This window comes from Colobus angolensis, unplaced genomic scaffold, assembly GCF_000951035.1.
Source record: "Colobus angolensis palliatus isolate OR3802 unplaced genomic scaffold, Cang.pa_1.0 Scaffold362, whole genome shotgun sequence".
NCBI classification, from domain to species: domain Eukaryota; kingdom Metazoa; phylum Chordata; class Mammalia; order Primates; family Cercopithecidae; genus Colobus; species Colobus angolensis.
The window spans coordinates 817,374-831,421 of NW_012116955.1; the positions used below are offsets into that span (position 1 = coordinate 817,374).

A 14,048-nucleotide genomic window follows, 5' to 3' on the forward strand; every position below is an offset into this window, starting at 1 on the left:
TGCAGCACACCAACATGCCACATGTATACATATGTAACAAACCTGCACGTTGTGCACATGTACCCTAGAACTTAAAGTATAATAAAAATAATAAAAATCTATTTAAAAAAAAAAAAAAGAAATGGGTAGAAGTTGAGAAAATAGAACCTAGTTGGGAAGGTTGTGTATCATGCAGCAGGTTCTCAAATAATGTTGTTTCATTCAACAGCATTAAGTTATAATATTGATGAGAAAAAAAATTCATTTCAGCCGGGGCCACTGTCTTTGGCACCCTCTAACTGTGTCTGCGTGGGTTTTCTCTGGGTACTCTAGTTTCCTGCTACAACCCAAAGATATGCAAGTTAGGTTAATTGGTGTGTCTAAACGGTCCCAGTCTGCATGAATGTTGGGTGTGTATGAGTGTGCCTTGCCGTAGGATGGCATCCTGTCCAGGGTCGATTCCTGCCTTGCGCTCTGAGCTACTGGGATAGGCTCTGACTACCTGTGACATTGAATTGGAATAGTTGGGCAAATAATTATCTTACTGTTTTTTAATTAATCTTCCTTAAATGTATATATAGCTAACATTTCTTTCAGTGTTTAATATTAGAAGTATTTTGGTCTTTATTTAGAAGTCTGGTGATGTTTTTGTGACCAGAAATATGCTGCAGGAACTTTTGTTTATGTCAGTTAGCCCACGGTAAAATTAGTTTCATTGTACATAGTTTAGTTTCCAAGCACCTATTGACCAGCTTAAGTGAGGACTTACTGTAATTTTTTAAAGGCACAGATTTTGAAGTGAGAAAGACCTAGATTCTTCCACCATATCTGCCGGTTAATCTCTTTGAGTCTGTTTCCTCAGATGTAAATGAGAATAACAGTACCCATATTATAGGATTGTTCATAGGATTCAATGAGATAATGTTTCTCTTAGCACAGCCTTGGTAAGCACCCGGTAAATGCTACTTGTCCTGAGGCTTTTATTTAGATCTCACAGACTTGAGTGTGACACAGAATATGCACTCAACATATGATAGTTATTATTTCTATTAATACCAGTGAACAAATACTTACTGAGAACTTACTATATGCTGGAGTTTGTGGTCTTTGATTTCAAGGTATTTAGTCTCATAGGTTGCACGAAATAGTAAACATTCAGTTATAATGTCATAAGTACTACAATAGGGTGTTATGACCACGAAGGAGTTGAGGATCAGAGAAGCCTTCCAGAGGAATTAATGGGAGTTGGGGTGAGGTTGATCCCTGCAGAGGAAGCAGCACTACTATGAGCCAGTACTTGACAGCAATCAAGGAATCAAATAATCAGTTCCCATTTCGCCAAGTATATAATGGAGAAGAGCAAAAGTTAGAACATGGAGCTAGTGCAGTCAACTGTGACTAGATTGTGAAGATCTGGTAAATCCCTAGGGAATTATTATAAGGTAACCTGAGGAGCCACTGAGGGAGGGAGAGCCTATGATTAGATATGCATTTCAGAAAGCTTGCTTTAACTATCCTGTGGATTATGAATAGAGAGAGGTGAGTGATTTTAGTTTGGGATGGGAAAGGTCATTTTCTCACACTTCATTTATCAAAAGACCTAGAGTTTCAGTGATAGCCAGAATGGAATGAGGTAGATTGATAGGATGGAATGTGAAAGGCACCACAGACCCATTAACTTGGTTAGTTTGGGAGTAAATGGATATCTAAAATAGGTATGATTCAGGTACGTGAAATATGTAAACGTCCTTGAATGTGTCTGCTTTTACATTAAACATTCTTCTGTTACTACATTACAAATTAGTGAGACAAGCTTAGTTCCATAGAGATATCTTGAAAATGTTCTGGTCAAAGTACTAATAATACTTCTCATCTGAAAACATTGAAAATGTGCTTTATAAAACAAAATAAAAACCCAAACCATCCTGTTATTAAGTTCCCTGGGCAAGGGGCCTCATAAGATTTCAGGCTCTTTACCACCACATGTGAAGACAATTCTTTGCTCAAGGGCTGTATAGAAACAGGTGCAGGCCATAGTTTGTCACCCCTTCCCTACAGTGTTACAGTTTTATTTTCCATTATTTGATAAACTTTGTTACTCAATGGATTCTTAGATAAGATTGTTATCTAATGATTTCTAAGTCTGTTTATATTGACAGTTCAGAAAATCAACTATAGTTGTTTCTTTATCTTTTCTTCTGTCAAATCTCTCTTGATTTTTAAGGTGAAGAAATTTTGGTCCAAACTGGTAACTGTAACATATTAATGTCAGAGCCAGGACCAGAACCTGTTTTCTGGTTTCTGGTTCAATATCATTCTTGTTGTATGATCAGCCCTGTGTAGCCCTGTTTGCCGACTCCAAGGATTGAACCAACTGTGGACCAAAAATATTTGGGAAAAAAAAAGTTAAAAAGAGCAATACAACAACAACAACAAAAGAAAGACATAAAATAATATAATACAACGGCCATTTACATAGCATTTACTTTGCTTTAGGTATTATTAGTAATCTAGAGATTATTTAAAGTATATGGGAGGATGTTCGTAGTTATATGTCAGTACTTTGACATTTTATATGAGACACTTGAGCATCCTGGGTTTTGATATAGGGCAGGGGGAAGTCCTGGGACCAGTCCCCTGTGGATACTGATGGACTACTGTACTGTGACATCAATATGGTGAAAATTTGTGTGATAGAATTTCTAAGCCCTACCTTTTATAATTCAAATACAGCATAAACAATATTGACAACCTCTTAAAGCTGTAAAAGGATTTATAGAATTGTTAGATTTGAGTTTTATTATCTTTTAAAATGGAATTAAAAGTAATGAAGAAGCTAGATTTAATTCTTTCTTTTTCGATTTGTAGGTACCTTTAAAACAGGGCAGAAGCCTTATGGATTGGATTCGACTGACCAAAAGTGGAAAGGATCTAACAGGATTAAAAGGCAGGTTAATTGAAGTAACTGAAGAAGAACTCAAGAAACACAACAAAAAAGATGATTGTTGGATATGCATAAGAGGTAGGTGGTATTTATTAAGTCCTTCAAAAAATGTTGACTGAACTTTCCAATTATGATGCTATATAACCTCATAGTCATGTCATTTTAAACAATTGACAATTATTTAACAAAAATATGCCCTGTGCTTGACAATAATTTATATAATTCTGACTTTGGATAGTGTTTCTTCCTTAAGTAACCATTATATTCTGATACAGAAAACAGTGAACCTCTGATATGAAAAAGTTTTTCTTGCTTCCTTGTACTGCATTTCCTTTGAAAGGAAACAAGCATTTGCCAGGCAACATAGTACAAAATTATTTGGTAAAATCCAGTTTATGTAGCAATAACTTTCTGTCTCAGAGCCTTATAACAGAATTCTGTTGGAAAAAAAAAAAATCTCTGATAATCTAAAGTAAACCTGAAAGTCCTGCATTAAAGTCAAATCTTCAGTTTTCACTTGCAGCAATTTTTGTTACATGGTATATGTTTCTTAGCAATATTAGTTACTTGATTTTGTTTAGCTCAGAGAGCATTAGAAACTCCAAATTTGATATAAATGTATTGGAGGAGGTGAGCAGTCAGACAAGAGGGTAGCTGATAAAAGCTAACTTTGTAGTAGCCAACTACCTGACATCTAGTAGGGGAACAAAAATAAAAATGAAGGGCATCCAACTATACCATGAGGCTCCATACATGGTTAACTGTGTTTACCATCTGGTTAGAGAGGAAGGGAAATATATCATTTTTGTTCTTAATGCAATTGTAATTTTATCACTGTGTAATTTTGGTTTGTTGTCAGTTATCCTGACTACACTGTAACCTGTATGAGGGCAGGGACATTGTCGGTCTTACTGCTCTGTCACTAGTGGCTGGCACATAGAGGCCATTGACTTGTATTTATTCAACAAGTGTAACACTTAACTTTTAAGAAGTGTGGTTACTTAAAGAGGTGTCTGGTGGTTTTTACAGTGGATTGGTGATATCAACAGATATCAACACCAGTAAATGCTGTATTAATTTTCTATGGATCCCGTAACAAAGGACCACAAACTAGGTGGCTTAAACAAGAGAAATTTGTCTCATAGTTCTTGATGGCTAGAAGTCTGTGATCAAGGTGTCAGCAGGGTTGGTTCCTTCTGAGGACTGAGTAACAATTTGTTCCATGCCTCTCACCTAGCTTCTGGTGGTTTGCTGACAATCTTTGGAGTTCCTTGGCTTATAGAGCATTACCGTATCTGACTTCATCTTCACATGACATATTCCCTATGAGCTTGTCTGTGGTCAGATTTTCTGTTTTTATATGGGCGCTAGTCATACTCGATTAGGGACTTCCCCTACTCCAATGTGACCTCATATAATTTTGCATCTGCAACAACCCTGTATCCAAATAAGGTCATATTCTGAGCTACTGATGGTTAGGACTTCAACCTATGAATTTGTGGGGACACAGTTCAACCCATAACAGACACAATTAGAGTGTGAAATTTTCAGTGGCAAAGGGTATGGAAACTTCCAGCAGGTGATGGCATAGTTTGTATTGAGATGTAACAGGTGTTCAGCTACGCAAAGTTCCTCAGAGACATACAAATGTGAATGGTACCAACGATCTGGAATGAGGATTCTGGCAGGTGCAAAAAGATCCTTTTGACATTTTATAGGGTTTTTGCCACCCTCTTTATCCTTCCTTCATGCTCCCTACCTGTTTATCAGCTGCAAGTAACTGGTACAAAATGACTTCCCCATTGTGCCTGAGTGTTTTCCACTAGATAGGGTGAAGTCAAGATTAGTTTCACAAGAACACCTTTCAGCTGGCCTAGGCTGCAGGCATGCCTGAGTTCTGTTTCTGCACTAAGAAACCACTTATTCAAAAATTCGATTATGTGAACCTCTCATGTCCTAGTGATATTAGATAATTGAGGCATTATTAGAATATAGTTAGACTTTATTATTCATATGATGTATTGATGGGGACAAGGGACTGGATTGCTGTGTTTGAAAAGTAATACAGTTTGAATATCCCGTATCCAAAATGCTTGGGATCAGAAGTATTTTGAATTTGAGATTTTTTCAAATTTTGGAGTATTTGCATTATATACTTACTGGTTGAGCATCCCAAATCCAAAGACTGGAAATCTAAAAGGCTCTATTGAGTGTTTCTATTAAATATATTGGAACTCAAAAAGTTTCAGATTTTGGAGCATTTCAGATTTATGAATTTGGGATGCTCAACCTCTACACTGCTCCCAGTTCCATATCCTCTGTAATGATTTGAACATATAGCACGTCGTCTGATAAGGCTGTTGATTTAATCATGTTTTTTTTTTTTTTTTTAAAGGAGATAGGATCTCGCTTTGTCCCCTAGGCTGAAGTGCATTGGCTCCATCTTGGCTCACTGCGTCCTTGACCTTCTGGGCTCAAGTAATCCTCCTGTCTCACCCTTCTAAGTAGCTAGGATGACAAGTGTGCCCAGCTATTTATTTTTTATATTTTTCTAGAGATAAGGTCTTGCTCTGTTGCCCAGGCTAGTCTTGAACTCCAGGTCTCAAGCAGTCCTCCTGCCTCAGCCTCACAAAGTGCTGGGATTGCAGGCATGAGCTGCCATACCTGGCCATGAATTTTTTGGAAGTTGCTTCTGGGGAACATGTTCTACTCTATCAACAGTAAGACATTTTCCCCTCTTGGTAGAAATAAGATGTGTCTTTTTTTATCTTTTTGACAGTTTGGTCTTTTATTTTATCAAGAAACACTCAGTTTAGACCTTGCTGATGGAAGAAGGATAAATGACTATTAGCAGGCAGAGTGAAGCTCCTTACGAGGGCTACAAAGTATTAGTGATACCAGAGTGTTGAAAGGGAGACACATGAGTTAGGAAAATCAGGGATGCTTTTGTGGTAGAGATAAGCCTTGAAGCAGTAGGCAGGATTTCAGCAGGAAATGAGGAAGTGCACTCAGATGGAAGGAAAGGCCTGAACAAAGGAACAAAAACAGGAAAGTTTGAGGTGTTCTGGAGCTTAGGTTAATTGTTGGAGAATTATAAGAAAGAAGGCTGGAAAGGTATGTTAGGTCAGATTGTGGACAACCTTGAAAGCCAGACTGGGAAATGTGTTCCTCATATAGATGGCAGTGTTTACTCTTGAAGGGATTTGAATGTGGGGACAGTGTTATAAGAGTATGCCTTGGAAAGATTAATCTGGTGGTAGGTGTGGTGAATTGAAATGGGATAAGGAAAGCATTTATCTTCTGACAGGAAGTTCAGATGATAACAGTAGGTGAACCAGGATGTTGACAAAGGTCATGGAATAACAGGGTGAATGTGAGACAGACAGATTACTGGTAACTTCTAACATGATCCCAAATGAAACTAAAAATACTTGTGTAGGGGAAATGGCTCTGCTTTAGTCAGGAGTAGGCCAAAGTGGCCTTTCTGTGCAGCATGACTCAGCGGGTTTGGAGCGCAGGCACACAACCTCGCACATTATGTAACCATGCCGTGTGAGCTTGTGCTTGGCTCTGAGTCACTATTGTCTGTAAAAAGTATAATTGCCCTGCTTAATGCTGTACATACAGCTTGCTCACACCCAGAGAGAGAGTAAAGCCATGTTGAAACTCTCTACGATTCCTTGAGTGTTTTTCCAGCTACCTGCCACTTACCCACCCACTCCCCTCAGACCTCAGAACCTGACAATATGACTAAACAAAATTATCTTTTTCTTCACAGCTGTTCTAATTTAAAATATTACCGATAGCTTCTTAATGGGGGAATGTGTGTGCCAACTTTAGTCTTGAAGGTCAGAGATAGTGTTTGGACCCAAGTTTTGATCAAAACTGTGCCACAGGGAAGCATGGTATGATAGTGCCATTTTTTTTTCCCTTTTTTAAAGTACTAATTCCTTCGTTTTGTGACAACTGCCCCATTTTTAGATTAGGTCTGAATTCAACTGATCACAATGTGGGAGACACAATCAGTTTCTTCAGGAAGTCTTAGAAAATACACAATTTGGTGTGGGTTTTTATGGCTAATATTTTGGGAACTATTTTCTCTTTTTGAATAAGTAGCAGCATTTCTGCTTCATGTTCAGGTGTGCTGAGCCTGGTCACATACCTTAAAATGATGTTATAAAAACAGCACTTGGCTGACAGTGGGATGTGAAAAATGAGCATCAGTTTGGAATGATCTCTAAGACGTATATCAAGTTCCTAATTTGTTCATTTAATTTTCATCATTTTCTGTAAAGTATGTAATTATTGTAAAGCAGTAGTAGTTAACTGGAATGCTGAAGAAATGGGTTAGTAGGAGTATTACTGCTTTTTAAAAAAACGTCGAATTTACCATTAATTCATGCTTTTATATTTTTCTCTTTTACTGTTGTTTCTCCCTCCCTTTCTCAAGAACTAAAGATTTACAAACATGTAAAGTGTTGAGAAAGTAGGTAAATCACTCATCTGAGAGTTCTTCTGTCAAGCCTAGATCAGACTGTTTTTACTGTAGTATGATACGTTTTATTGTAGTATAGTCAGTGTTAGTAATGATGCATTAAGTAGTGAAATCATCATTTGGGCAGCATGGTTCAGCCTTTTATCTTAGTGAGGGTGAGGGAAGTGTGGCTTGATACTCAATAAGAGTCTATTTGAATAAATGGTATTTCAAAAAAAGTTGACTACAGCCAAAGGACTAGTGTCTCTGTTGCTAAAAATTTAGCAGATTAGGTTCTCCAAATGGTATTTTATGGATTTCACTTATTTAGAAATGAACATATTTTGATTTCTCCTTATGCTGATTGTCATATACTAGTAAATTGAAGAGGCCTGCTTGATGCCACTGCAAAAGTGGCTTATAATGGGTCTGGTTTTTTTATTTCATGACTGTTTTTTAAAACTTGTGAAGTGGATCGTAAGAAGTAGTATTTAGTCCTGTTATGTTTCCATTATAGTTATTTAGATTTCTGGGTTCATTCATGTACAACAAACCTTTTAAAATTTACTCATAGGATGGTAGTGTAAATGTTTGTGAATACAGTTGATCCTCATTATTCATGTACTTTATATTTGCAAGTTTACCTATTTGCTAAACTGTATTCATAACCTCAAACTCAGTACTCAGTGCCTGTTAGTCATTCAAAGACACACACAGAGCAGTGAAAAATATCTTTGTTGCCCAATGTGCACATTCCTAGCTGAGGTTAGACAAGGCGATGTTCTAACCTCTTGTTTCAGTTCTTGCACTGTAAAAAAGTGTCTTTTTGACCGGGTGTGGTGGCTCACGCCTGTAATCCCAGCACTTTGGGAGGCCGAGGCAGGCGGATCACCTGAGGTCACGAGTTCGAGAACAACCTGCCCAACATGGCAAAACTCCAGCTCTGCTAAAAATATAAAAAATTAGCCAGGCATGGTGGCACATGTCTGTAATCCCAGCTACTCTGGAGGCTGAGGCAGGAGAATTGCTTGAACCCGGGAGACAGAGGTTGCAGTGAGCCCAGATTGCACTACTGCACTCCAGCCTGGGTGACAAGGGCATAACTCTGACTCAAGAAAAAAAAGGGGTGTCTTTTTTTGAGATCTATTTAGTGCCATAATTTTTACATTTTTGTGTTTTTGGTTGGTGATTTCACTGTTTAAAATGGCCCCCAAGAATAGTGCTGAAGTGCTGTGGCAAGAAAGCTGTAGTATACCTTATGGAGAAAATATATGTCAGATAGGCTTCATTCAGACATGAGTTGTAGTGAGTTACAACTGTTGGCTGTGAGTTCAATGTTCATGAATCAACAATGTGTATTAAATAAGGTATCTTTAAACAGCAGCACACATTAAACAAGGTTATGTATTGATTGGTTGACAAACATATTGTCATTATAGGCTCATAGGAACCCAACTTTGTATTTTTTACTAGTAGCGATAGGTCAGTATTCGCTAATTCAGTGTTTACAGCATACAGGAACCCAATTTTGTATTTTTTCCAAGGAGCAATGGGTCAGTATTTACTAATTCAGTGTTTGCAGCAATTTTATGGAAATACCTGCCATGAATAAGGATATTCAACTGTATTTCTTTAGATTATCTTTTATTTATACTGTAGTAATGATAAAGAAAGCTTTATACTTTTTAGGTTAAATTCAGACCCACCAAAAATAGAGCTGATTTATCTAACCGTTTTTTTTTCCCTAGGTTTCCTTGGCTCCCTGGTTCAATTCTGTTTTCAAAAACTGCAGTGTTATTTGTCCATAGCAGGGAAAGTTTTTCAAATTTGGAACTGTTGTTTTAATTTGTAATAGAACCTATTAACCCAGTAATATACTATCTAAATAATAATGTATCATTATTACAGTTAGTTCAACCATTCTATAGTTTACTTTGTGTGCTATCATCATTAGTTTCTTGACAGATTTTTGAACAACTCTCTTCAACTCTTTTCTTTCTTGTTTAGGTTAGATTAAAACCCACTGTATTTGTAACCTCAAACTCAGTACTCACAGTACTTTTAGACATTCAAAGACACGCACAGAGCAGTGAAAAAATCTTTGTCGCCCAACATGCAGGTTCCTAGCTGAGGTCAAAGAAGGCAATGTTCTGCCTTGAAAACAAATCAACAATGTTCTGCCTTGAAGAAAATCAAAATTATTTTAGTGGTACATTTCCCTTCATTCATTGTTTGCTTTTGCTTTTTTTTTTTGGAGACGGAGTTTCACCCTTGTCACCCAGGCTGGAGTGCAGTGGCAACATCTCAGCTCAGCTCAGTGCAACCTCCACCTCCTAGGTTCAAGCGATTCTCCTGCCTCAGCCTTTCGAGTAGCTGGGATGATAGGTGCCTGCCACCATGCCTGGCTAATTTTTTGTACTTTTAGTAGAGATAGGGGTTTCACCATGTTGGCCAGGCTGGTCTGGAACTCCTGACCTCAGGTGATCCACAGCCTTGGCCTCCCAAAGTGCTGAGATTACAGGCGTGAGCCACCGCACCCAGCCCATTCTTTGATTTCTAACCTAACCCACAAATTTTTCAAGCTGCCTCTGACATCTAAGATTATTAGCTGTCTCTTACTTTTACCCTGTCTTTATCTCCTAAACGGTCATTCACTCTCTTCCTTCTCCTTTTTTTCACTTTTTCTCTCTCCGTACTTCTCTCCCATTCATTAAAAATCTGGTGGAGAGGAAAAACTGCTGATCTCAGGGCCTCGTCTAACCCTCAGGTGTTCTGTTTGGTTGACACAGTGCTTTACAAACTGCAGCCAACGTTCTGAAATTTTCTTTGTGGGAAAGGTTTTCTTTTTTATTACAAATATAATTTTAAAAAGGATACGAGGGTATTTAAATTTTCTCTTTATTGTTGTGTCAGTTTTAGTCAGTTGTGTTTTTCAATGAATTTGTTAATTTTGTCTGTTATTGAATATATTGGCATATAGTTATTTGTAATATTCCCTTTTTATTTCTTTAATGTCTTAAATTCTATGATGTACCCTATATGTCCTTTTTCATTCCTGGTGTTGCTAATTTTTTCCCTCTTTTTTTCTTGATCGGTCTTACTAGAAGTTTATCAATTTTATTAACATTTTGAAGAAACTAATTTTGGTTCGTATTTTCTCTGTTGCTTCTTTTCTGTTTCATTGTTGTTTCATTACTTGTTGTTTTCTGCTTCATTACTTTTATTAGTGATGTAGCTACTTTAAGATTTTTTTTTCTTCAGCATTTGCATTGTTAAATTTATAGAGATAATTTGCAGTAACTCTTATTATATTCCTGGTTATTGCCTGAATTACTTGATAGTGGCAATTTTTACCCCTATTTATGTTTTGGCTGTTGCCGTTATCTTTTTGCACATTCAAATGTATTACCCAGTCACATAATTCTCAAGTTTTAGATTAAAACCTCACATATAAATATTCTTTTTAGTAAGTGCTTTCTGTTTTCAAACTCCCTAGCAGGGTTATTGATGTGTCAGTTATATGCTATGTGCTAAGTGTTAATTTTCACAACAGACCAGTGAGGTAGGTCCTCCATTTCACATATTTAGGGGACTGAAGCTTAGAGAATCCGCATTTACCAAATAAGAAAACTGAAGCTGATAGAATATATTAGTGAGGAGTCATAGATGTAACTGATAGAAAACTATCTTGGCTTAAGCTGAAGTAAAAATTTACTAAAAAGTTACAGGTGAGGATTGATGCAGGGGCTCAGACCAAGTCCCCAGGACCTGTTTTCACATTATCTTTTGATTTCCCTTCTGAGATCACTCTGTTTTAGGATTAACTCTAACTTCATAGCTGGAAGATGACCACAGAAACTCCAACCCTAGTTATTTTCTAGTTATGTTCTGTTTCTCTAATAACTGAGATAAAGGTCTTAGATTTGGATTTTATTGTCACAGTTTTGATCATGTTCCCATTGCTGGGACAGTAATTCTGTTTAAGGGAAAGTGGTATGCTTACTCACTTAAACCTAGGTCACAAACTGCATCCTGTAGCCTAGCGTGGAACCAAACTGAAGCATATATGACAGGGAGTAGTTCCCTGAACAAAAAGTGATACTGTTGCTAGAAGGGATTGGATCCTAGGGGAAAACATTAATGTCTACCACAGAGAGTCTGGTAACTTGCCAAAGGCATAGCTGATGAGAATGGAGCCAGTGTTTCAACCTAGGCAACCTGATTCTAAGCTTTTACACTTAAACTATACTGTGCTGCCTCCTGTTTTACTATATTCAGCTCTAAAGTTAATCATGGTTTAGCATTTGTGTGTGTTTCTCACTTTGAGTGACATAACATAAATTAATTAAGAAATTATCACAGGGTGTCTGTTACTTATAACTCTTCTCATGTTAATTAACATTGCTAGTTAAGAATCATATAGGATATCCTTCTTCTTCTTCTTTTTTTTTTTTCTTTTTTTAGACAGGGTCTCACTCTGTTACCCAGCCTGGAGTGCAAGTAGCATGATCTCGGCTCACTGCAATCTCCACCTCCTGGATTCAAGTGATTCTCCTGCCTCAGCCTCCCAAGTAGCTGGGATTACAGGCACCCATCACGACACTTGGCTAATTTTTTGTATTTTTAGTAGAGATGGGGTTTCACTGGCCAGGCTGGTCTTGAACTCTTGACCTCAAGTGATCCACCTACCTCAGCCTCCCAGAGTGTTGGGATTACAGGCGTGAGCCACCTTCTGAGACAGTTTTTATCTTTAGTAATTTGATGAAACATAGTTTTTGCTTTTTTTGTATGACTGTGTGGTTGTCGCTCGTAAAATAGAAGACAGGTTTTAAGTTTCCTTTGTTGGTTCATTCATTTAATGAATATTTCTCAAGGGTCTGCTATGCGTTATGCATTACACCAGGTTCTGGAGGGTAAATTTAAAATAGAGATGGGCTGTGCTCTCATAGAATTTACAATCTGCTCGGGGAACAGAAAGTGTTAATCCAGTCTGTTAGGTGTTGTTAAGGAGAGGTGTGCTGTGCTGAGTGAAGATTGCAGAAGATTGAGCTGAGATCTGAAGGATACATGGAAGTTAACTAGGCAAGGAGAGGAATGGGAACATTATTCCAGGCTTCAGGAAAAAGCATGCAAAGGATGGGTGGTGTGTTTGTATGTGATTTCTTTGTGATAAAAGAAATTATGTATACGTGAAGGTGTTTACAGTGAATATAAGGAGCTTGAAGTTGAAGCCATATTCTGTCTTCTCTTTATCATCAGAAAGACACTTCTTTCAAAGATTTCCTTCCTGCCTGCCTGCCTCCCCTCCCCTCCTCTCCCTTCCCCTCCCCTCCCCTGCCTCTTACTGTTTTTGATACAGTGTCTCATTCTGTCATCCAGACTGAAGCTCAGTGTCATGATCATAGCTCACTGTAGCCTCAACCTCCTGGGCTCAAGTAATCCTCCCACCTTAGCCTCCCAAATAGCTGGGACTACAGGTGCACACCAACACGCCTGGCTACTTTTTTTTAAAAAAAAAAATTATATTTTTTGTAGAACTGGGCCTCACTGTGTGGCCCAGACTGGTCTTGATCTCCTGGCCTCAAGCAATCCTCCTGCCTTGGCCTCTCAAAGTGCTGGGAGTGAGCCACTGTGCCAGGCCTCAAAGACCTCATTCTTTCTAAGACCTTTTATTTTTTCCTAAGGCTAATCCCTTTATGTGTTCTTATCAGTCCTTTCCAGCCTTTTTTATGATGTTGGGCCATTGCTCATCCTTTATTGTCTGACATCTTCAATTTTTGCCTTTCATTCTTCCAACAGCTTCTTTCCTTCACTCTCTTCATCTTTGAAAACCTGACTCTGACCCTCCGTGACTGCTTCTTCCCTGAGGCTTTCTTCCTCTGTACCTGGTATGTAGGACTTCTGTTAGAACATCTATTTCATTTTTTGGCCACTTTTTATATTTTTGTCTTTACTCTTTTTTTTTTTTTTTTTTTTTTTTTTGAGATGGGATCTCACTCTGTCTCCAGGCTGGAGTGCAACTGCGCAATCTCGACTCACTGCAACCTCCGCCTCCTGGGTTCAAGCAATTTTCCTGCCTCAGCCTCCTGAGTAGCTGGGATTACAGGCGTGCGCCACCACGCCCAGCTAATTTTTGTATTTTTAGTAGAGATGGGGTTTCACCATGTTAACCAGGCTGGTCTCAAACTCCTGATCTCATGATCTGCCCGCCTCAGCCTCCCAAAGTGCTGGGATTACAGGCGTGAGCCACTGTGACCGGCCGTCTTTATTCTTAAGTTTCAGGATACTAATGTATCACTTTTCTCCCTATATCACTTGCCTCTGGCAGAGGGCATAGCTAACAGTTAGTGTTCAGTAAATGTTCTTTGAGGCATGTGTAGATTCTGATATGTGTAAGACTTTTTGTTTTTTAATTAAAAGAAAATTTTAATTTTTTTTTAGATATTGAGTCTCACTATGCTACCTAGGCTAGACTCAAACAGTCCTCCTGCATCAGCCTCCTGAGTAGCTGGGACTACAGGATGTGCAGGACTTTTAAACCACATTATGGTAGTGTTACAGGACCACCACAACTTACCCAAAGGTAGCCATTGGGTCAGGATTTCTGCACTATATTCCCTTCTGTGGTTACAGGAAAGGGGTCCTGATCCA

General features: G+C 38.2%; 1 protein-coding gene across 1 annotated transcript in view; it reads left to right on the forward strand.

Annotated features, from left to right (window-relative positions):
- Window positions 1–14,048, forward strand: part of LOC105519935 (cytochrome b5 reductase 4) — a 104,447-nt gene that overhangs the window by 4,582 nt on the left and 85,817 nt on the right. The window contains exon 2 of the mRNA XM_011953486.1: window positions 2,848–3,001. Coding sequence (XP_011808876.1) covers window positions 2,848–3,001 — 154 coding nt within the window. The remainder of the gene's footprint in view (window positions 1–2,847; window positions 3,002–14,048) is intronic.